This window comes from Schistocerca americana, chromosome 3, assembly GCF_021461395.2.
Source record: "Schistocerca americana isolate TAMUIC-IGC-003095 chromosome 3, iqSchAmer2.1, whole genome shotgun sequence".
Taxonomy (NCBI): domain Eukaryota; kingdom Metazoa; phylum Arthropoda; class Insecta; order Orthoptera; family Acrididae; genus Schistocerca; species Schistocerca americana.
This window is the reverse complement of record NC_060121.1, coordinates 49,716,427-49,741,805: the sequence shown is the minus strand read 5'-3', so window position 1 is coordinate 49,741,805 and position 25,379 is coordinate 49,716,427. Positions and strand designations below refer to the sequence as shown.

Sequence of the window (25,379 nt, the reverse complement as noted above, 5' to 3'; positions counted from 1 at the left end):
CCATTATCAGAAACTAAGATACAACGCAGCCCATCAATAGGAAAAAACTCAAAAGCGTATTAAATGTAGTGTCAGCCGATGTCGATGCACCGAAGCATGTAAGGAAACCAGGAAATTGGATCCACAACCAAGGGCCAATGGGATTTGAAGAAATGTATAAAATACATGTTTGACTATCAGATGCATTTATCTTAAACCCAAATAGCACCTGGTTTCAGTCGTGGATCTTCTCCATGGATAAGGGTTAAAATAGTGTAAGCCACAACATTACATTTGTCATTAGTTAAATAATGTGTAGAGCATGTCATGAATATCAATACACGATATAGGACTTTTAGAAGCAAAAATACTAATACCAAGTGTACACACAGCAGTACTGAAGAGAAGATAGGAGTCCTGATATTCTCTTCAGTATTACTGTGCGCACACTTGCTTCTAGTATTATATTTATCAATATTACTGTTTTAGGATTGTTGACAGTTAACTTTTCAAGGTAGTAAATACACAAGTATGTACAACATTATCTTTATCTGACATTCCTGAGGAGTGAACACTTTCCAACTCAGTGATGAGCTGCCCCGGAATGTGATCCCATAAACCATCAGTGAACAAAAATGGGGAAAGTACGAATTTTGTGGCAAAGCAAGTGAATTTGTCTGATCGATTTATATTCAAGACAGCACAGGACACCAGAAAGTGGGGCACCCATTCTCTCCTCTGTGGCGCCAAGCGTACAAACTGCCTAATTTTGCATGCACGTAGAGATTGTGTAACAAAATTCAAAAAATCATAATAAGTAATCTAATTCAAATTGTAGCTTCAAATGTCCAGAGATATTCAAAAGTATCACATCTTGAGTTTGGCAGGGATTAATCTAATAGTTGGTGTAAGGACCAATGTTTTTTGTAATATTTGGAGGCAAAGAATATAAAAGCTACAACTTTAAGCATTATATTCCAACAACAGTTATTAAAAGAAATAAAATAAAAGTTAATACGGCAATAGAACCCCAATTGGGAAAGATAACTGAGATTTGATCTTGCATGAAGATACTGTTTGAGGGAACAGCTAAATGCACTAGTGATAAGAAATCCAGAGTTACTATCACCATCTGCAAGAAATGACAAAAGAAGAACCGTTATAGAAAAAGGAGAGTGCAGGAGTGAATCAGTGTGAACACTGTTTGCAGTATAGCTGATGAGTGCAAGCCTCGGTTAGCTGTAGCTGGGAATAATATGATTAGGTGACAAGGGATGGCAATGTACACAATGTGTTAAAGGGCAGTGCATTGGTGGAGCTGTCATTTGTGCTCAGCTGCTTAATGTGAAAAGGTATTTTACACGATTATGGCCACACAATGGGAATTAACAGACTTTGAATGAGGTACGGTAGTCGGAGCTAGATGCATGGGACATGCTATTTCAGAAACTGATTGGGAATGCAATATTCTGATATCCAAAGTCTCAAGAGTGTGCTGAAAATAACAAATTTCATGCATTACCTCTCACTGCAGACAATGCAGTGGCCGGCAGCCTTCACTAATTGAATGAGAGCTGTGGTGTTTGAATAGAGTTGTCAGTGCTAATAGACAAGCAACACTGCATGAAATAATTGCAAAAATCAATGTGAACATATGATAAACATATCCTTTAGGATAATGTAGTGAAATCTGGTGTTAATGGGCTATGGCAGCAGATGACTTAGATGAGTTCCTTTTGCTAGCAGCATGACATCTCCTGTAGTGCCTCTCCTTGGCTTGTTACCATGTCAGTTGTACCCTAGATGACTGGAAAACTGTGGCCTGGCCAGATGAGTCCTGATTTCAGTTGGTACAAGATAGTAGGGTTCGGGTGTGTTGTAGACCCCATGGAGCCACGGACCCAAGTTGTCAACAAGGCACCGTGCAAGGTGGTGGTGGCTCCGTAACAGTGTGGGCTGTGTTTATGTGGAATGGACTGGGTCCTCTGCTCCAACTGAATTGATTATTTATTGGAAATAGTTATATTTGGCGACCATTTGCAGCCACTGATGGACTTCATGCTCCCATGAGAATGCGCCATGTCACCGGGCCACAATTGTTCATGATTGGTTTGAAGAACATTCTGGACAGTTCAAGCAAATGGTCTAGCCACCCAGATTGCCTGACATGAATCCCATTAAACATTTATGGGACATATTCAAAATGTCAGTTTGCAAACCAACAATTTCACAACTATGGAGACAGTGTGGTCAATATTTATGCAGGGGACTTCCATTAACTTGTCAAGTCCATACCATGTTGAGTTGCTGCACTATGCCAGGCAAGAGGAGGTCCAACACTATATTATGAGGTATTCCATGGCTCTTTTCACCTCAGTGTAATAATAATAATAATAATAATAATAATAATAATAATAATAGCATTTCTTTGTCTGTAATAACTTTACAGTCTTGCATATCACCAGTTTTTGTACATTTACAAAGGTATCATGCCATACATGTAATGAATATATACAACAAGTTGCATATTATATACTATTATATAAACATTCACCAACATTTTGTACTCAGGCATACTAAACTAAAATTGTCAATAACAGAGCTTAGAATTATTTGAATGAGTGTAAACATTTTTAATTAACAATTGTTTCAATTTTATTTTAAAATGATGGCCATGGAGCTCCTTTGTATTATTTGGTAACTTATTGTCTTACAGCTTCAAGTGCACCGTGATGTGTAGCTGTTTTGTTAGTCATTGCCCTATGATAATCACATCTGATTTGTGTATTGTAATTATGAGTGTGTCTATTCATTATCCTCAGTTCATCATTCTCTTTTACAAACATAACAATCTTAAGAACATACAATGAATACACAGTCAGTAAATCATAATGTTTGAAGTAGTCCCTTCAGGAGTCACATTTACTTATATTGTCAATTAGCCTCAATGCTCTCTTTTGAAGTCTGAATGTCTTATCCAATTAGACTGTCGTTGGTGGAGGAGCAAATGCAATTGTCTAAGGACAATAGGATTTATTATATTCGAGAGATGTTTCAGTGTGTAAAAACAGTGCTGCTAATCTTTTTACAGGTGTAGCTGATGTATTCTTTCCATTTTAGATGTTGTCAATCACAAAGCCTAAAAACATAGGTTTATTGGATGTTTCACCTGTACACAATGATTCAGTATGAGACTGGTTATAATTAAACAATAACTTTATTACAAGAGTCTTGTCTTTGTTCAGTGTAATTTTATTCATTCTTAGATATATTGTGATTGGTACAGAGTTCTCTTTATTGCTTTGCTGATGAGTCTGGCCCAAGCTAATAAATGATGTGTCATCCGCATAGTTCACTAGCTTTGAGCTTTGCGACCATGTTATGTCATACAATAAAGAAAAAGAGGCCAAGAATACTTCCCTGAGGGACTCCACATTTAGGAGATTCGTGTGCTGTTTTTACTGTTAGGATTTTACTTTTGTTCTTATAACATAGTTTAGTACACTATCTTCTGTCTTGGAAGTACAAACTTAAGAAGTAGAGTGCTACTCCTCTTATACTGTAAGTCTCTAATTTGGATAATAGTACTGCATGGTTCATAGAATCAAAGGCTTTAGACATATCTAGGAAAGTCCCAATGACTTTGTTTCTTTTATCGAGTTTGTTTAGCATTTAATAGATAAAAGTTTCTACTGCCATTGTTGTGGACCTCCCTTTTCAGAACCCAAACAATGAGTTGTTTAAGAGGTTGTGAAGCATTGAAGTCAATGAGACTGACCTGTAATTGTTTATGTCTGTGATTGCTCCCTTTTTATACACTGGTTGTATCTCAGTAATTTTGAAAAGTTCAGGATTGGTCCCCTGGCCAGTTGAACTGTTTATTAAGTGGGCTGTTGGTTTAATTAATTCCTTAAGTAATGTAGATAGTATGTCATCCCTATTTTCATTACCTCACATTCTTTTACTATTCTTGGGAAAAATGAACATATTCTCAAGTGAGACTACATCTGTATTCCAGTTTAATTTATTGGAATCTATGAAAATCTGAGAAAAGTTAAATGTTCTTATCACCTCAAACAAGTTTGCTAGTTTCGTGTATGCCATTCATATCAAAAAGCAGTAGTAGACTTTCCACCTTATGGGTGAGGAAATCAGCCAATATTTAATGCAAATAGCAACTGTTGTTAATGGAACAGATTAACAGCTGTATGAGATTTTATTTTTTCTGTGGGTGTGATCAAAAGAAATTATAATACATGGATATTTTGTTTAAGCTGTGTTTATATTATTTCTTCCTATCAGAGTACACAACCCTATGAATGAGACAATGTCTGTGTGTGTGTGTGTGTGTGTGTGTGTGTGTGTGTGTGTGTGTGTGTGTGTGTGTGTGTGTGTGTCACACATACTGTGACTGTAACTTGCAGTTCAGCAAAAGCTGATTTTTTATTATCATCAACAAAAAATGTTAAGGAGTAAATACGGAAGTAAAGCTGTGAGGACGGGGCGTGAGTCGTGCTTGGGTAGCTTAGTTGGTAGAGCACTTGCTCGCGAAAGGCAAAGGTCCCGAGTTCGAGTCTCAGTCCGGCACACAGTTTTAATCTGCCAGGAAGTTTCATATCAGAGCACACTCTGCTGCAGAGTGAAAATCTCATTCTGGAAGGAGTAAATACGTTGGGAAGTGAGCAAGAATTCCAAGAGTCATGCTTTTGATTTTCTGGTTTCCCTCTTAACCATTGCTCATATAGATTTTATTATTATTATTGATTCCAGACATGTGGAACTTCTTTTTTAACATTTTGTATCACTTTCTGATAGACATCAAATTATTTGTTATAATATGAAAATAATCATACCAGCGTAATATTGAGATTTAAATTGATGCTGTCTGAAAAAGTCACATTGTTATTTCCTAGTGGCTAAAGATGATGGAGGGCGACAGGCAAGGGGCAGGCGTGTGCTATTTACTTCCATGACATCGCTGCATAGTCGGCAGTCAGCATGAGTGGGTGGTCACCACAGTTCCTGCTCTGTGCCATGGTATCCACAGGTCATCACTGGGTATAACACTGTACAATTTGCTTTTAACTTTGTTTTATCATATTACTACAAATTAAATAGTTGGTTCATAGGTGATCTACATCAAGTAGAAACTGGCCACCACTTATGAATAAAAGTGTTTTGTGCAATTAAGGCTGTTGAATATAATACTTTATTACTGTTCTTTGTGATTGCTGTTGTGACTGCCAATCTCTTTCTCTCTCTCTCTCTCTCTCTCTCTCTCTCTCTCTCTCTCTCTCTCCCCCCCCCCCCCCCCCCCCCCCCCTCTGTCACTCTCTACATCACCACTTTCTTTTTAACCTCTTCTCTCTGTCATCCTCTCCCTTTCTCTAGGCTCCCTTTTTCTAGGCTCCCCCCACCCCTTCCCCCCCCCTCCCCCCCCCCTCCGCCACTGAAGTAACTGTAAACAACATGCAGGTGAGTCTAGATCTTGATATCTACAGCTGCTTATACTGTGTTGCCCTGTGTGCAGATCATTTGATTTGATTTTTATTGATCCATAAATCATTGCTCATGCTACACATGGTCATAGGACAAGTCACAGTTACAATTTGTACAAATATTATAATTGACTTATAATGATAAAAAAGAACAATTACATATATAGAATGAAATAAATTAGCTAAAAACTAATGGTGTTTAAGAAAACTTTTTACTTGGTTATTTTAGACTAGCGTTCATAAAATCTTCAGCTGTATGCAAGCAATTCTTCACAACTAACAGTTTTAGTTTGCCTCTGAATTTTGGGTAGCTCCTTGTATAAAAGAACTCCCTTGTCTCTTACATTGGTCTGCCCTTTACATAGCCATTGACTAATTATAGATACATAATTGAAGTGACAGGCTTGTTGATGGTGGATGTCAATTTCTTTGCAAAAATGTATAAATTTTAATGAAGAAAACACACTATATTCTAAATATAAATAAAAAGCACTGGCAGGCTATATACATGGTGATCAACAATTAGTGCAACCTTTTTTGCAGCATGCGGCTGACCCATGAGGCTGGCTCCTGTGCCTGTGGTGCAGGTACAGTTTGTTGGGTCAGTTATTTATACCATACATAACACAAACACTTAAAAAGAAAAGTAAATTACTCTTGTATATTAAGCAAAGAGATGCTGTAACTGCCTCCATTCATTGTTCAGACCTACTTAGAAAATTGCTGATTACACTATGCAGTTACCTCTGAGAAATGGCAGCAATTTTTCTTGACAAATGTTGGTTAGTTTTAAGGTAACTTAAAGTGTGTGAATTTGATTTGTTTACTTTCTCTTAAATGGCCCCCTCTTCCCCAGAGATAAAGAAACCCACAGAGGGTAAAAATGGGGGAATGAAGAGGCCATATGTTGAAGTACATCATGAATTTCCTGTAATGAGATGTTGGCTGTATGTGCAGTCACAGAGTTCTACTGATGGGTCACAAAAGGATGTTCTCTCAGTTAATTGGCCAAAAAATACTGCAAAATGTTTTCCACATATCTTTCACTGTGTGCTTCCTGGAAAAAAATTGAGTCTATTATTCTCTCTGTGCTAACAGCACACCACATTTCTATTTTTTGATTGTGCATCATACCTCATGTATCATGTTAGGCTTTTCAGAACTCCAGTCATTGTTATTTTGTGAAATAATGTATCCACTTAGGATACATTCTCTGTCACGTACTCTGTTCAAAATCCACTCAGAAAACCACAGCCTTTTTGCAGCATCACCTGTTTTAAGTTCTTGCACTGTAGTTATTTTACGGGCCTATAACTTCAATTACTTTATAGGCATTTGAACAGAGCCATAGGAAATTGCCATTTGCTGAGACACATTTTCTAGGAGACCTTTCCACAACATGCACAATGTGTCCAGAGCTGCTTCTTTGAATAATGTATCAGCTGACTATGTTTCCTGTCAAAAACACTTCCCATTTCACAAAATTTGTTTATTAATTGATGAATTGTACTCTGATTATGAACTGGAACATTAGGAAATTCCTCTTGAAAGAATCTCCTTAACACATGTGCTGATTCTGTATGCACATATGAATCATACATGAATGCTACATGACTAGAATTCGTGGATTTCCCCTTTCCACTTAGATTAGATTAGATTAATACTAGTTCCATGGATCATGAATACGATATTTCGTAATTATGTGGAACGAGTCGAATTTTCCAATACATGACATAATTAGGTTAATTTAACAACATACTTTAGTTAATATAACAACTTTATTTTTTGTGTTTTTTGTTTTTCTTTATTTTATTTTTTTATTTTTTTTATTTATTTTATTTTATTTTATTTTTTTAATATTTTTGTTTTTTTTTTCCCTTTTTTTTCTTAATTTATATCTAAAAATTCCTCTATGGAGTAGAAGGAGTTGTCATTCAGAAATTCTTTTAATTTATTCTTAAATACTTGTTGGTTATCTGTCAGACTTTTGATACTATTTGGTAAGTGACCAAAGACTTTAGTGCCAGTATAATTCACCCCTTTCTGTGCCAAAGTTAGATTTAATCTTGAATAGTGAAGATTGTCCTTTCTCCTAGTATTGTAGTTATGCACACTGCTATTACTTTTGAATTGGGTTTGGTTGTTAATAACAAATTTCATAAGAGAGTATATATACTGAGAAGCTACTGTGAATATCCCTAGATGCTTAAATAAATGTCTGCAGGATGATCTTGGGTGGACTCCAGCTATTATTCTGATTACATGCTTTTGTGCAATAAATACTTTATTCCTCAGTGATGAATTGCCCCAAAATATGATGCCATATGAAAGCAATGAGTGAAAATAGGCGTAGTAAGCTAATTTACTAAGATGTTTATCACCAAAATGACCCTTATTGCATAAGTAGCTGAACTCAAACGTTTCAGCAGATCATCAATGTGTTTCTTCCAATTTAATCTCTCATCAATGGACATACCTAAAAATTTGGAATATTCTACCTTAGCTATATGCTTCTGATTAAGGTCTATATTTATTAATGACGTCATACCATTCACTGTACGGAACTGTATGTACTGTGTCTTATCAATATTAAGTGAGAGTCCGTTTACAAGGAACCACTTAGTAATTTTCTGAAAGACAGTATTGACAATTTCATCAGTTAATTCTTGTTTCTCAGGTGTGATTACTATACTTGTATCATCAGCGAAGAGAACTAACTTTGCCTCTTCATGAATATAGAATGGCAAGTCATTAATATATAATAAGAACAACAAAGGACCCAAGACTGACCCTTGTGGAACCCCATTCTTGATAGTTCCCCAGTTTGAGGAATGTGCTGATCTTTGCATGTTACGAGAACTACTTATTTCAACTTTCTGCACTCTTCCAGTTAGGTACGAATTAAACCATTTGTGCACTGTCCCACTCATGCCACAATACTTGAGCTTGTCTAGCAGAATTTCATGATTTACACAATCAAAAGCCTTTGAGAGATCACAAAAAATCCCAATGGGTGGTGTTCGGTTATTCAGATCATTCAAAATTTGACTGGTGAAAGCATATATGGCATTTTCTGTTGAAAAACCTTTCTGGAAACCAAACTGACATTTTGTTAGTACTTCATTTTTACAGATATGTGAAGCTACTCTTGAATACATTACTTTCTCAAAAATTTTGGATAAAGCTGTTTGAAGGGAGATTGGACGGTAATTGTTGACATCAGATCTATCCCCCTTTTTATGCAAAGGTATAACAATAGCATATTTCAGTCTATCAGGGAAAATGCCCTGTTCCAGAGAGCTATTACACAGGTGGCTGAGAATCTTACTTATCTGTTGAGAACAAGCTTTTAGTATTTTGCTGGAAATGCCATCAATTCCATGTGAGTTTTGGCTTTTAAGCAAGTTTATTATTTTCCTAATTTCAGAGGGAGAAGTGGGTGAGATTTCAATTGAAACACGTTCATTCAGTATACTATATTGTGTCATCTAACAAGCATGTGCTACTTGTCCCAACAGAGGCTTCACAGTGGAGGGGATTAATACTTCCTGCCAGCATCACCACCAGCCAGTCAACAAAATCCCTGCCGGGCTGTTGTTTTAGGGTTTGTTCACCTTATAGCTCCTGAAACATGTTTAGTAGTGGAGGCGAGGCATTTTTTTCATTATCTTGACTATTCTCTTTTGCATAATAAAAATCTGTGTGTGAGAGGTCAAAATGGAATGCGATATGTAAGTAAAGTATGTGCAAGTGAAAAAGCATGCAATTCTAGTGTTTCACCATCTGAAATGCAACACCCACAAATGAGTGCTGGCCCTGTAATTACACCTTCTGCTTTCAGCAGCAACATCAGTGGGGGAATATAATATATTAGCATTGTATAACAGAAGATACTTGTTGGATCAAAGTATCTAATGGCAGTTTGATCTCATGCCAAAATATCACTCCAATTTCACACTTTCATTCTGCGAGACACCTGAGAATTCTTTCTTTGAATATTTGTGTAGAAAGACAGAAATCTCATAGCATATCAACAGCCTCATTTACATCTTCAGGAAATATAAATGATGATGAAAGGTATTATTACATAAAATCAACTGACTGCTTCTCCTTAACAATGATCCACATGTATCATGATGAACTGTCCATGTTATGACTTTCCTTTGAGCTGACACAAATCACGTCCTAAAGAAAGGAACTTGAACTGTCTTAGTTGAGTAATGCAAGAATTGGATTTGGTATAATTCCCAACAATTGTTAATTGTAAAAGATGAAGGCTAATGTATGTGCAACCATCTCTGCTGAAAAATACTCTGATTAGTATTGTGGTGAAATGCACCACAACATTCATGCTTGCCAGTTGTCTGCGCAAGCAGCTGACAGAATGTTACAGAAGATGCTGAACCATTTGTATGTAGCGAGCACCCTAATGTGACACGAATTCTCTCTCTGTCCAACTCTTTGCCTTATGTGGGTTTTTCCAGGCAGAAAGTGTGGCCAGGAGCCTTTAACACGATGAACACTTCCTGCACGGGCATTGAGACACCGTCGACGAGCGATTTGTGCAGCGTGTAATTGCACGCCAACAGAACATAATGGCTTGCTCTACAGTGTTCTCAGATAGGTGTATGAGCAGTCAGCACACCATGCACTGGTAAGTTGGATTTGTGTGACTATGCAGCATGAGCATTGCTAGCTACTTGCATTTTCATACAGAAGCAGTGGGCCTACCTGCTTTAAATAAATGGGCAACCGCTGCCCTCTTACGCATACAGTTACTCCAGGTACAACACCAGCCATCATTTCTTAGTCACACCAACACTGGTACTACCCAGGACAGCAGTCTGGCAACCTCCAAAGCCTGGTAAATGGTGCAGTGTGTGTGCTCATGAGGACTTGTATGCTTTTCCACAAGTCGCCTACCCGCATATGTGAAATAATGTTGCCTGTATTAATGCACCTTTGTGTGAACAGATAGTTAGATGCAGCCACCATGTATCTGTTACATTATTACCTCCGATCTTCACCTGAGAGTGTAGACTCGTGTTGTAAGAGTCATGAGTACGAAGTGATTTCTTATGTATGTGTAGATTTACTGTGTAGGCCCCTTTAGTGTGCAAACTCTGTACCCTGCACGCATAGAGATAATTATTGTAGTCCATTTTCTTTCTCTAGATGGAAATTGTATGTAAACATGACCTCCATTAATTGAACTGGGATCAAAATATTATACTTTCTATTCTCTGCTGATAGGCATAAGTTATATGTCCCATGTAACATAAGGGTTTTGTCTTCATGTGCTGAGAGAGTGAACTTTTTATGAACACCAGTTTCAGCTGCATTAGTGGTGAGATGTATCTGGTCCAGACATGATAGCTGGACCATAATTTACATTGGTCCACCTCTGCATATTTGTACAGTCTCCCATCAAAACATTACCTTTGGCATTTCATTAGGTTGGTGCATAATTTCATAGTGTTTTGCCAGCCGGGATGGCTGAGCAGTTCTAGGCACTACAGTCTGGAACCGTGAAACTGCTACGGTCATAGGTTCGAATCCCACCTCGAGCATGGATGTTTGTGATGTCCTTAGATTAGTTAGGTTTAAGTAGTTCTAAGTTTTAGGGGACTGATGACCTCAGAAGTTATGTTCCACAGTGCTCAGAGCCATTTGAACCATCATAGTGTTTGCAGTTTGCACATTGGTATTCTGATTGCTTTTGGTTTATTTATCATTTGTAATTTTTTATTTGTAGTTCACTGTTGCTATTTGATTTTACATTTTGTCATTTCGAGATAGTGAGTGGAGCTGTAAACACTAGAAAAAGAAGTGCCAAGTAGAGATATTGGATAATTTCTGACATATTTTTCTGTTTGATATCAGTAGAGGGGTAGCAGCAGTAGAAGCAGCCAGAAACATTTGCACCATGCACAGAGCACAGGAAGAAAATGGTTTTCTAGTTTTAAGGAGAATTGTTTTGACATTAGTGACTCTCCATGTTCAGGAAGACATTTGCGGTTTGATGAAGATTGTTTGAGCACACTAATTCTCAATTATCCACATCAGTGTGCTTAAGAAGTGGAAAATGTGATGAACTGTGGTCATTTCACCATCATGTGACATTTCAAAAATTGGATATCGGTACCACATGCTTTAAACTAAAATTACAAAAATCATCGGGTGGTGATATGTGCATCTCTGCTTGTTAGTCATTAATTGGCTCATGAACGACACTGACCAGTCTCATTACTGGTGACAAGAAATGGTGTCTTTATGCTAACATAAGGAAAAGAAGGGAATGGATGAAAAGGAATGGATGAGCCCAAAGAAAGAAACAACTCTCTATGCAAAGACCGGTGTGCATTCACAAAAGATAACATTATGTGTCTGGAGGAACAGCAACCATGAAGTGTACTAAGAACTGCTTCCCCGAGGTGTAACCATCATTGCTGACATGCATTGTCTGAACATGGATCAATGAGTTCTTTGCATTAAAATCATGTTATTTCTATAGTTGTGGAATTTAAAAGTTATCCAGCATTGGCAGATTGTTGTAAATAGTGAAGGAAAATTTATTATTGAGGACTAAAGCATCTGTTATGTGTATCTGTTGTTTTTATTAAACTTGTGGAGAAACAATATGAAATTATGCAACATCCCAATGGTATGTTAATTTGTTGCATAACCTCCCTGTAATAGGTAAAATCATTGCAATAAATGGACCATTTGTATGCCAGTGCCCATCCATTTCCAACATGCCTCTCCTTTACCAGTCAGCTTATATGATAGTTGCTAATAATACAACAAGTTCCCGGAAGCCAAGGATAACCATCTAATTTTTCCTTAAATAGTCATCTAGTAAACATTTTACTTCAAAAATTTCAGATGTGCTATTTGAGAAATAGACTGGATAGCTGTCTACAAACCAAATAATGTTTGTCTAAACTGTATTGTTGTATCAAACTGTATTACATCTGTCAAATTCAGTATTAATAACAGTATTAATACAATGAAATGAATAAAGCACTACATACTGAACCAGTTTTCCTAAAGAAGACCATTCTAGCATCCTACATTATTTACGTAATGATTTTGGATGTCTCTAAGTCTAAAATTTAAGAAGGCTCAACCTAACCATAATAATAAGCTTGGAATTTCCTTTCTTCACTGTTATTATGGCTTATATTGTGATTAATAACTTTTGGATAATGTGAAAATAGAATTTTGAAAAACTTACCTCATCAGCTAAAATAAATAATCTCTCCTGATAGGCAAATTTAATTATCTCTTGAATGTTATTTCTTGAAAGGACTTGCCCTGTAACAAAGAAAGTACAATTTATTATAAAACAAGTACTTTGGAAATCGAATTAACAAAACTTTCATAATGAGTGCACTGAAAACAGCAATTAGTCCCCACACTGCATCTGTCTTCTAAAGATAAGATGATCTGCCGAGAGTTAAATGATCTTCTCATTTTTAAGGACTTGGCAGTTTTTCAATGTCAAACCAAAATGGTCTTTTATGACACAGCTACTAGCTGTGTTATTATAATAACTGAAGCAACAAACAAAGAGGCTTAAACCCCAGCACTCATTGCTTCAGTTTTCCCTACTCTCATACTAGATGCACTCTTTCCCTCGCATTCTCTTCCCAGTCCCTAGCATTTCAATCTCTAGGAATGCAACACACTCCAGGAATAAATATGAAATCCCAATATACTTCTTTATCTTACTCATAAAATGTCGTAAGTTAAACATTAGCCAATTATTGTGGAGGCTAAACCCATATTCAGTAGGAAAGTATTCTCCCATTCTCTGTTTGCTGCCACTGCATTCAGGTGGCTTCAGCTACAAAGTGGTTATAACTTAACTGACAGCTGCAGTGTGGACCATACACATCACAGGATGTTGAAACACTGTAGATATGTTCATTAATCGGAGCTCTCATGGAATATGCTGAAAAAAATAGTTCCATGTTCTGCCACCAGATGACAGTAGGGTGTTGAAAGCAGTCAAAATGTGAAATGCTTCCTGTTTTAACATCAGCATGCTGTTTTTTGGTAGATGACTCATTTTGATTCCCTTTGCAAAGTGAATGCTGGTATAAAAAGTTAAGAAGCTTGAAGTTTTCAATACAAAATGCAAGGGCTGTTGAGAAGAAAGACTGTGCAGTGCTGTCTGCTGGTAAAGTTGTTTCATCAGAATGGCAGCAGCAGCAGCAGCAGCAGTGCATTACTGGAGTATCACTGACAGAAACAGCTGTGAAGAAGCCCAGTGTCAATAAATGTGTTAAAGAATATGATCAAGGAATTTGAAGAAACAGATGAATTGGGTGGTGTTCAAGGTAGAAGGAGGCAGCTCATTGCCAAGGCAGTTGTTCATAAAGTGGCCGTGGCTATACCCATCGTGCAGCATATGCCTGAGATTCCCCAGCTAGTACTCAAGTAGTGTCATAGGGATTGTTTCTCACCTGGTCAACAGTTCAAAAGATGTTGTAGTGTATTTTACTATGCTATACCTACAAGATTCAGAATGTGCACCAAATGAAGCTCCAAGGCTACAATGCCATGAGTTTTCCCTTCTTTTTTTGCGTGCATGGAAATGGATGATGTGGTTGGGAAACATTCTTTGGATGGACGAGGCACATTTTACTCTGCACAATGCCTTGAGTGTGCAGAACTGTCGCATGTGGGATTCTACTCCACTGCATGTTGTGCAGGAACATCCACTCCACACAGCTTATGTTTTTGTGTGGTGATGTTTCACAAGCTCCTTCATTCTTGGTCCAATTTTCTTTGAGAAGGCGACATCCTGTAGACCTGTTAGCTCTATGACATTTTCATGTTGTAAGGACTCCTTACAGCCTCATTCTGCCAACGGCCTTGTCAAAGAGGGCAGAGGAGCGGATAGAGGTTCAGGGCACTCTCTTGTCCTAGGGGTGGGAAATTGCCCCTAAAGGCGGTTCAAATGGTTCAAATGGCTCTGAGCACTATGGGACTTAACATCAGTCCCCTAGAACTTAGAACTACTTGCGCCTAGAACCGCACGGCCACTGCGGCTGGCTTAAAGGCGGAAGAATCAGCAATGATCAACAACATGAGGATGCAGAAGGCAATGGAAACCACTGCATTAAAGACACGTAACGTGTATCCACAGGACATGTGGCCTGTATTTGAAGAAGTGTCATGATGATCTCTCCATTGGCAAAAGATTCCGGAATAGTCCCCCCATTCAGATCTCCGGGAGGGGACTGCCAAGGGGGAGGTTACCGTGAGAAAAAGATTGAATAATCAACGAAAGGATAACGTTCTGCGAGTCAGGGTGTGGAATGTCAGAAGCTTGAACGTGGTAGGGAAACTAGAAAATCTGAAAAGGGAAATGGAAAAGCTCAATCTAGATATAGTAGGGGTCAGCGAAGTGAAGTGGAAGGAAGACTAGGATTTCTGGTCAGATGAGTATCGGGTAATATCAACAGCAGCAGAAAATGGTATAACAGGTGTAGGATTCATTATGAATAGGAAGGTAGGGCAGAGGGTGTGTTACTGTGAACAGTTCAGTGACCGGGTTGTTCTAATCAGAATCGACAGCAGACCAACACCAACAACGATAGTTCAGGTATACATGCCGACGTCGCAAGCTGAAGATGAACAGATAGAGAAAGTGTATGAGGATATTGAAAGGGTAATGCAGTATGTAAAGGGGGACGAAAATCTAATAGTCATGGGCGACTGGAATGCAGTTGTAGGGGAAGGAGTAGAAGAAAAGGTTACAGGAGAATATGGGCTTGGGACAAGGAATGAAAGAGGAGAAAGACTAATTGAGTTCTGTAACAAGTTTCAGCTAGTAATAGCGAATACCCTGTTCAAGAATCACAAGAGGAGGAGGTATTCTTGGAAAAGGCTGGGAGATACGGGAAGATTTCAATTAGATTACATCATGGTCAGACAGAGATTCCGAAATCAGATACTGGATTGTAAGGCGTACCCAGGAGCAGATATAGACTCAGATCACAATATAGTAGTGATGAAGAGTAGGCTGAAGTTCAAGACATTAGTCAGGAAGAATCAATACGCAAAGAAGTGGGATACGGAAGTACTAAGGAATGACGAGATACGTTTGAAGTTCTCTAACGCTATAGATACAGCAATAAGGAATAGCGCAGTAGGCAGTACAGTTGAAGAGGAATGGACATCTCTAAAAAGGGCCATCACAGAAGTAGGGAAGGAAAACATAGGTACAAAGAAGGTAGCTGCAAAGAAACCATGGGTAACAGAAGAAATACTTCAGTTGATTGATGAAAGGAGGAAGTACAAACATGTTCCGGGAAAATCAGGAATACAGAAATACAAGTCGCTGAGGAATGAAATAAATAGGAAGTGCAGGGAAGCTAAGACGAAATGGCTGCAGGAAAAATCTGAAGACATCGAAAAAGATATGATTGTCGGTAGGACAGATTCAGCATACAGGAAAGTCAAAACAACCTTTGGTGACATTAAAAGCAATGGTGGTAACATTAAGAGTGCAACGGGAATTCCACTGTTAAATGCAGAGGAGAGCAGATAGGTGGAAAGAATACATTGAAAGCCTCTATGAGGGTGAAGATTTGTCTGATGTGATAGAAGAAGAAACAGGAATCGATTTAGAAGAGATAGGGGATCCGGTATTAGAATCAGAATTTAAAAGAGCTTTGGAGGACTTACGGTCAAATAAGGCAGAAGGGATAGATAACATTCCATCAGAATTTCTAAAATCATTGGGGGGAAGTGGCAACAAAACGACTATTCATGTTGGTGTGTAGAATACATGAGTCTGGCGATATACCATCTGACTTTCGGAAAAGCATCATCCACACAATTCCGAAGACGGCAAGAGCTGACAAGTGCGAGAATTATCGCACAATCGGCTTAACAGCTCATGCATCGAAGCTGCTTACAAGAATAATATACAGAAGAATGGAAAAGAAAATTGAGAATGCGCTAGGTACGATCAGTTTGGCCTTAGGAAGAGTAAAGGGATGAGAGAGGCAATTCTGACGTTACAGCTAATAATGGAAGCAAGGCTAAAAAAAAATCAAGACACTTTCATAGGATTTGTTGACCTGGAAAAAGCGTTCAACAGTATAAAATGGTGCAAGCTGTTCGAGATTCTGAAAAAAGTAGGGGTAAGCTATAGGGAGAGACGGGTCATATACAATATGTACAACAACCAAGAGGGAATAATAAGAGTGGACGATCAAGAACGAAGTGCTCGTATTAAGAAGGGTGTAAGACAAGGCTGTAGCCTTTCGCCCCTACTCTTCAATCTGTACATCGAGGAAGCAATGATGGAAATAAAAGAAAGGTTCAGGAGTGGAATTAAAATACAAGGTGAAAGGATATCAATGATACGATTCGCTGATGACATTGCTATCCTGAGTGAAAGTGAGGAAGAATTAAATGATCTGCTGAACGGAATGAACAGTCTAATGAGTACACAGTATGGTTTGAGAGTAAATCGGAGAAAGACGAAGGTAATGAGAAGTAGTAGAAATGAGAACAGCGAGAAACTTAACATCAGGATTGATGGTCACGAAGTCAATGAAGTTAAGGAATTCTGCTACCTAGGCAGTAAAATAACCAATGACGGACAGAGCAAGGAGGACATCAAAAGCAGACTCGCTATGGCAAAAAAGGCATTTCTGGCCAAGAGAAGTCTACTAATATCAAATACCGGCCTTAATTTGAGGAAGAAATTTCTGAGGATGTACGTCTCGAGTACAGCATTGTATGGTAGTGAAACATGGACTGTGGGAAAACCGGAACAGAAGAGAATCGAAGCATTTGAGATGTGGTGCTATAGACGAATATTGAAAATTAGGTGGACTGATAAGGTAAGGAATGAGGAGGTTCTACGCAGAATCGGATAGGAAAGGAATATGTGGAAAACACTGATAAGGAGAAGGGACAGATTGATAGGACATCTGCTAAGACATGAGGGAATGACTACCATGGTACTAGAGGGAGCTGTAGAGGGCAAAAACTGTAGAGGAAGACAGAGATTGGAATACGTCAAGCAAATAATTGAGGGCGTAGGTTGCAAGTGCTACTCTGAGATGAAGAGGTTAGCACAGGAAAGGAATTTGTGGTGGGCCGCATCAAACCAGTCAGTAGACTGATGACCAAAAAAAAAAGGACTTCTTATGTAACATGTGGTTTGAGCTTTGCAAGAACTTAACTGTGTCCACACCACTATTTTGATGCAAAGTAGGGTGACACAACATGTCACTTGCTAGGAGAAAGATTTGCTTTGAGAAACATTCAGTAATGACTATATCATCTCTAGACAATTTCAAGATATGTAGCCTTTCAGATCCCCAACCTTAATCAGTGTGACTTCTGGTTGTGGGGATATCTGAAAGATCATGTCTATCAGGGCTGTGTCTAGACTCTTCCTGACCTGAAGGAGAACATGTGACGATGTATCGCTCTGATTGCACAGATATATCGCAAGCAACTGTCGACTATCCTGTCGGAAGACCATATTGAACACATATATCCTAATAAACCTGCCAGAACTAACATTATCATCTGTTTGGTCAACCTTCCCCTTTTCCTGCACCTACACCACATTCTGACTGCTTACAGTGCCACATTTTCACCTGGGGGTAGAAAGTGAAACTATAATTTTTTCAGCATGATCTGGGAGTGCACTGTTTAATGGACATATGAGGTGTGACAATAAAGTAATGAGACTGATGTGAAAAAAAATGTTGCTTACCGTTATAGTCAAGTTTAGTGTTGTCTACTTCAAAGTAGTTTCCTTCTGATTGCATTTTGTCTCTGGATCATACTGAAAAAACCAACTTTCATCACCAGTGGTAACACAGTTCAACAATTATGGATTGATTTCTGTTTGCTCTAACAGATTGGGTGCCACAGTTTTTCGTGTTTCTCACTGTTGTGGTGTGAGACTTTTGGGGACAATTTTTTCACGTATCTTTCTCATACCAAGATCTTCAGTTATTATTAGATGAACCACTTCTCGATTGATGTTAGTTCTGCAATCACTTTCATGGATAATCTTCAATCAGATCGTATGAGTTCACACACCCTGGCCAAGTTGACATTTGTCCAAGAGGTTGATGGTCATCCACTGCGGTCTTCATCTTCGGTATTCATTCTGCCTTCACTAAACATTTTATGCCAACAAAAAACTTGAGCTCCTGACGTAACCTCCCCTCCAAAAGCCTTCTGAAGCTTACCTTAAGTTGTTGTCGTGTTTCACCCAATTTAACACAAAAAGAAATGGCATACCATTGCGCAATATTATGTGGTTCCATTTCCGTGACGAGAGACACAAACATGTGTTAACTTATTACAGCACAACTCACGACTGAGCAGTTGCTTTTACGCACCACCTGAACTAGAAGCAGCTTATAGACCAAGGTCAAAGATATTGTGCTTACGCAAGCCTGCAGGGTTGCCAGATCTTGCAAAGAAAACCAGTCTCATTACTTTATTGCCGCACCTTGTATGTACGATGTTTCAGCACCTTGTGATGTATTCAGCCTGCACTACAGCACTCTGAACACTGTCAGTTTCTTTATAATTACTCAGTATGATATCCTGTAACACTTGAAGTAAATGTCTTTATAAAGATTTTAGCCTCAGTAGATGTTAAACTGTCGCATAGTCCACATTTTGTGCACTAGTGTCATGAAAACTGAGTCTCAGTGTCCTGGATAGGAGCATCCACATATTGGAAGATAGCAGGTCCCTGTGAGTGAGTCTTCTGTCTTCTTCATGTCCCAGAATGCCATCAGGTGTCTTCTGCACACTGACATCCAGCAATGAGAGATGGCCATAACTGTCAACCTCCATGTTGAATACGATGTTTCTGTGAACCCTGTTGTAGTAGTAAAGAAAACAAATTCCTATGCCATTTGTCAAAAGGATGGCTCCCATGTTGCCACAATAGGTATTCAGTAATAATGCTGTTGTTAATGCAGTGTGACATCTTTGGATTCACTGAAATATAAGTTTGCTATAGTGATGAGAGATGAATGCATTAAGTTGGACTGTAAAATTTAAATATCAATAAATAAATAAATAAATAAATTTCATTACCTTTCAGACGGATTGTATCCATTACAGTCCTCCAAGATATGAGTTGGTTGAGTTATAAATGTGCTTGCTCATACATAATGTGGAAAACAAAGACTACTGGATTTATTGAAGGATAACAGAACAAATATGAGGTAGATGTAATAAGCTTCCACCAAAATTTTGACCATTTCTTGGATTATTATGCGACAATGAGGTTTTCTTTTTAGAGACTCTTAAAACTACTATATTCAGATGAAGTCAAACAATGGAAAATCCAGGATGGAAAAACGACTGTCTCTGAGAGATTGTGGTTTATTTTTCATCACACAGGAGTGTTGATCTATTCATTTTTAAGGGTACAGATATCAATCCTTTACTTGAAGGATCAAATCCACCCTTATGCTGCTTTGCTACAGTGAATTGGCATCGCTGATGGGGTGGCCCTCATGGCTTGAAGGGAGAGATTGATGTCTAAAGATTGTTTAGCATGAAGGACTGAGTCACTCGTGCCAGACCATGCTTGCAGAGCAGATCCTGATGGACCATGCTTCTGCAATCGTATGCAAAAGTGAAGTATTTTATTGAAAGATTATAAAGAGTCATGTTGGAGCCATCATGGGGGTAGGAGATGAATGTATGCGAGCAAGGTGAGAATTTAAGAGCTCAGGTTAAATTTTGTATTGGGGTAGTTATTACACTACTGACCACTAAAATTGCTACACCACGAAGATGATGTACTACAGATGCGAAATTTAACTCACAGGAAGAAGATGCTGTGATACGCAAATGATTAGCTTTTCAGAGCATTCATACAAGGTTGGCACCGGTGGCAACACTTACAACATGCTGACATGAGGAAAGTTTCCAACCGATTTCTCATACACAAACAGCAGTTGACTGGCATTGCCTGGTGAAACATTGTTGTGATGCCTCTTGTAAGGAGGAGAAATGCGTACCATCATGTTTCCGACTTTGATAAAGGTCATATTGTAGCCTATTGTGATTACGGTTTATCGTATCGCGACATTGCTGCTCACGTTGGTCGAGATCCAATGACTGTTGGAAGAATATGGAATCGGTGGGTTCAGGAGGGTAATATGGAATGCCGTGCTGGATCCCAATGGCCTCGTATCACTAGCAGTCAAGATGACAGGCATCTTATTCACATGGCTGTAACAGATCGTGGAGCCACGTCTCGATCCCTGAGTCAACAGATGGGAACGTTTGCAAGACAACAACCATCTGCACGAACAGTTCGACGATGTTTGCAGCAGCAAGGACTATCAGTTCGAAGACCATGGCTGCGGTTACCCTTGATGCTGCATCACAGACAGGAGCGCCTGCGATGGTGTACTCAACGATGAACCTGGGTGCACGAATGGCAAAACGTCATTTTTTCGGATGAATCCAAGTTCTGTTTACAGCATCATGATGGTCGCATCCGGGTTTGGGAACATCGCGGTGAACACACATACTGGTGTATCACCCGGTGTGATGGTATGGTGTGCCATTGGTTACACGTCTTGGGCACCTCTTGTTCGCATTGACGGCACTTTGAACAGTGGCTGTTACATTTCAGATGTGTTACGACCCGTGGCTCTACCCTTCGTTCAGTCCCTGCAAAACCCTACATTTCAGCAGGATAATACATGACTGCATTTTGCAGGTCCTGTACGGGCCTTTCTGGATACAGAAAATGTTCCACTGCTGTCCTGGCCAGCACATTCTCTAGATCTCTCACCAATCGAAAACGCCTGGTCAATGGTGGCCAAGCAACTGACTCGTCACAATACGCCAGTCACTACTCTTGATGAACTGTGGTATCATGTTGAAGCTGCATGGGCAGCTGTACCTGTACACGCCATCCAAGCTCTGCTTGACTCATTGCCCAGGCATATCAAGGCCGTTATTATGGCCAGAGGTGGTTGTTCTGGTTACTGATTTCTCAGGAGCTATGTACCCAAATTGTGTGAAAATGTAATCACATGTCAGTTCTAGTATAATATATTTGTCCAATGAATACCCGTTTATCACCTGCATTTCTTCTTGGTGTAGCAATTTTAATGGCCAGTAGTGTATATAATTAAATGGCAATCGCACAGTAAAAAGTGGGCAATGATGAGTGACTGTAATTGTAGTGTAAATGTGCTCAGAACAAGTACTGGTGTAATACAGTAAACTCCCAATTATTCAGGGGAATGTGCGTGAGAAGACACAAAAATAATCAAAAAACATGAATAATAAAGATATTTTCAAACATGCATCCCTTGTTTGAAATTTTATCTCAGTTTTGTGCATATGTGCTGAAGCCTGTTTATTTCTTAAAATGGATGGTAATGTCAGTGTGAATTTTTTTTGCATGGAATTTCAGACTATTCTTGGAGCAATAATGTCATTGTACCGAAAGCTCCTCTGGCCTTTATAATCTAGAAGAGTATCAACATACTGCAATGCGGTTCAATGACTGACAAGGTCAGTGTCCTCATCCCTATCTTTACATTCAGTTTCCTCTTCTTTGTTTTGTTGTGAAGCAGCAGTAACAATTTTGGCATTACTCGTGTATTGGAAGCCATTTTCGCTTGCATCAGTCATCAGCCACTCATACAGGTTCCCTCCATTGACATCTTCAAAACTATTTAAATGTGTTGCCAGATTAATTACTTGTGCAGACATTATTTCTTCGCAACTAAAACCTTGAAAATCACTTTCTTCTATATCTGAAAGAATTTTCATCCAGCTTCACTTCCAGCCGTGCATCAGAAATTCCATGTATGGGATCTAGAACTGTCAACTGATCCCATTAACTATTAGTCTCAGCAGATGAGCCCAGCAGTATTGTTTTACTGATGTGTTTACTGGTCTGTTGGCTATATAATGAGAGCCGATTAGGTGGTAAAAACTTAGTTATGACAGATCATAATCAGATCCAAGAATCCGTTCATCAGGATGTGAAGGAGCATTAACAAGCAATAGAACAGCGTTCTGTGGCAAGCCATTCTCTCCTAGAAATCACTGAATTTGTGGTACAGAAGTGTGTGGAATCAGTTTTGAAAATTTCACTATCCTTTCATGCAACTTTTTAGTTGTAGTAATGCGCAGGGAGATCCTTAGATGTGATATCCTTGAATGCTCATTTTTTTAGTATTATTAGTGTTATTTTCCACTCACTAGTAGTTTCACTTTGTGGTTCTCAGGAGGATTAGCTGTCACAAAATTTTGATGTGTTCTATAGATAACCTATAGCCAGGAGCTTCAACTTTGCTCTTAAAAGCAGGCATTCTGGTTGTCAGCCATTTCCTATACAAACCACTTTTCTCTGCATTATAAATTTCATATGGTGTGAAATTCTCTTCTTCCACAAATGTCTGGAACTCTGCTTGGAAGGGATCAGCTGCCTTAACATTTGAGGTAAGCCACTCTCCTTGCACAGTAAGTTCACCATTCCCATAACGTTGTTTGAATCTGGTTAGCTACCCAGATGAGGCACTAAAGCTTTTTTGACACTTATTGCACTTGAAACAATGACACCACCTTCTCATTTTTGGCTAAAGCATTGCAAAGTCATCAAATGTAGCTCTCTTGATGCTTTTTTGTGCAGGTGGTCCATTTCCTGATAAAATCTTATATTTTCCGCTTATCCTTTTTAATGTCCCAAACAGTTTGCAATCAGCACTTAGCTTTGCAGTAGTTTTCCCCTTCTCAAATCATTCAAATAATCCTAACTTTCATTTTAATGTCAACACATTTCTTTTGTTTCTCTGTAATCTCTTTTAAAAAATTTCTTTTAACTTACTTCATTGACAGTTACACACTGTTTGACATCAGGAAACTGAAATTTGTCTTCCATTTATGTGGAACAGGCTGGCCAGTAACAATGTACATGTTACTTTTTTGTCATGTGGCAGTTGTTTAAACAATGGGAATGGCAGTTTTTGTCACATGGTTGTTTATTGCTGTTTTCTAGAGAAAAGATTGCAAATCCTTTTTTTTCATGCACAAATTACTTGCAAACTTGATAATCTGCACACAAATAGAGTGGAATGAATTACCTGTGTCATACAAAAGTGTTGGCATGTTAAAACTTCTTCATTATTGGTAGAATATTGTGGAAAGAAGTGAATTATAGAACGGTCTGGGAGAATAGACCAGCCATGCACTGTAGGCTTACTATCAGAACTTTAGTTATGAGGACATGTACCATGGGTGTAGATTTGCCCTCCAAAACTGGCTACTCATGAATGTCTAATGCCTAATTTTGGAGTCAGCCAGACTACAAAAAAGAGCAGTCAACTATGATTCGATGAATACTATGGGGATGGCTTAATGTTTTGTCATTTTCATATGTGGAGCTCAGTTAAATGAGTATAGTTTCTTTTTTGAAGTAATGAACTAGCTGATAAAATTTTTATGATCACAATATAAAATTATAATGTTCTGAATAACTTCCAGAATGAATTTTCACTCTGAAGTGGAGTGTGCATAGATTTAAAATTAATTGGCAGATTAGAACTGTCTGTCGGATTAGGACTTACATCTGGAACCTTTACATTTTCCTGGTAAGTTATTGAAGGTACTGGTGGAAGTAATGGTCTGAGATCAGATCGTGAGTCATGCTTTGATAGCTCAGTCGATATAGAACTTGTCTGTGAAAGGCAAAGGTCACAGGTTCAAGTCCAGCACTGGTATATGCTTCAAATCGGCCTGGAAGTTTCATTCCAAATAGTTATTTCAGTTTCTTTGATGTATGTTTGAACTTATTGCAATAATACACAAAAATAAATATTGTAAATAAATCATTTGAAGAGTAAGATTCATAGCATTATGTGTAATCTTTGAAAACATACGTAACCAATCTTGACGGGATCCTGTATCAAAAAGATGACACTTAATGAACGAAGTAGTAGCAGGATAGTTGTTAAGTTCAGTTCTGTGATCAAGAGTAACGTTTTATGCTGAGACTAAATAAAGTAATGCCAATAATGACAAATCTGAACAAATTAGTTTTCAAGAATATAAGAAATTACTATTTCCATGTAAAAAATTAAGCAGAATCTGGGGCAGAAATGGAAACTAGAAACACCAGCCTTCTGTGAGTTTTTGAGAAGACTCTTGACAAGAAATAATATTGGCTGTTTGCTTTCATCTCAAGTGACAACCATCTGCAATCGAGAATGAATCTTTGACAATTCCAGCCACTCATGCCAGCAAATCATCAGAAAAATAAATGTCAGTCACAATGCTGAGAGAAAAGCCAGCAGCAAATACATCATAAGTGAATAAATAAATAAATAAATAAATAAATAAATAAATAAATAAAAAATAAAAAATGCACAGCATTTTATTTATTTTGGCAGAAGGTGCAATTAGAAAACTGAATTTTGAATATATTTAATGGCTGTGAACAGTTGAAGCTGCTTTACACTTCGCAGCTGGCCATCAGCAAGACAGTCTAGAGCATGAAGAGCGGGGTACCCAGTATCAGTGCTCAGCATATGGCATATGAGACACTGCCTCCAAAGTTGTGCGGACACTGGTCTAGTAATGTGTCAATATCTCCAGGGTGTACTGTGGGTACATCAATTTGAGGAAAGTTTCCACTGGCAGAGTCAGCTGCAATCAGTAACAGCATGTTATTAACAGGGGTCACCATTGTCTGTTACAAATTGTAGCAGGATCACATTATACTAAATCAACTGTGATTTAAATTCCAGACAACAGTCACTTTTACACATCATAATCTGTCATCTCAGTATTCTACCAGTAACCAGAGTCTTTACAAATTATAAGTTCATGAATATTTTACCCTTTTCTCCAATT

General features: G+C 38.4%; 1 protein-coding gene across 1 annotated transcript in view; it reads right to left on the bottom strand.

Annotated features, from left to right (window-relative positions):
• The window catches only part of LOC124605285 (alanine aminotransferase 1-like), a 69,253-nt gene that overhangs the window by 11,489 nt on the left and 32,385 nt on the right, over positions 1–25,379 (bottom strand). Inside the window, exon 7 of the mRNA XM_047136862.1 lies at positions 12,715–12,794. Within this exon, the coding sequence (XP_046992818.1) occupies positions 12,715–12,794 (80 nt within the window). The remainder of the gene's footprint in view (positions 1–12,714; positions 12,795–25,379) is intronic.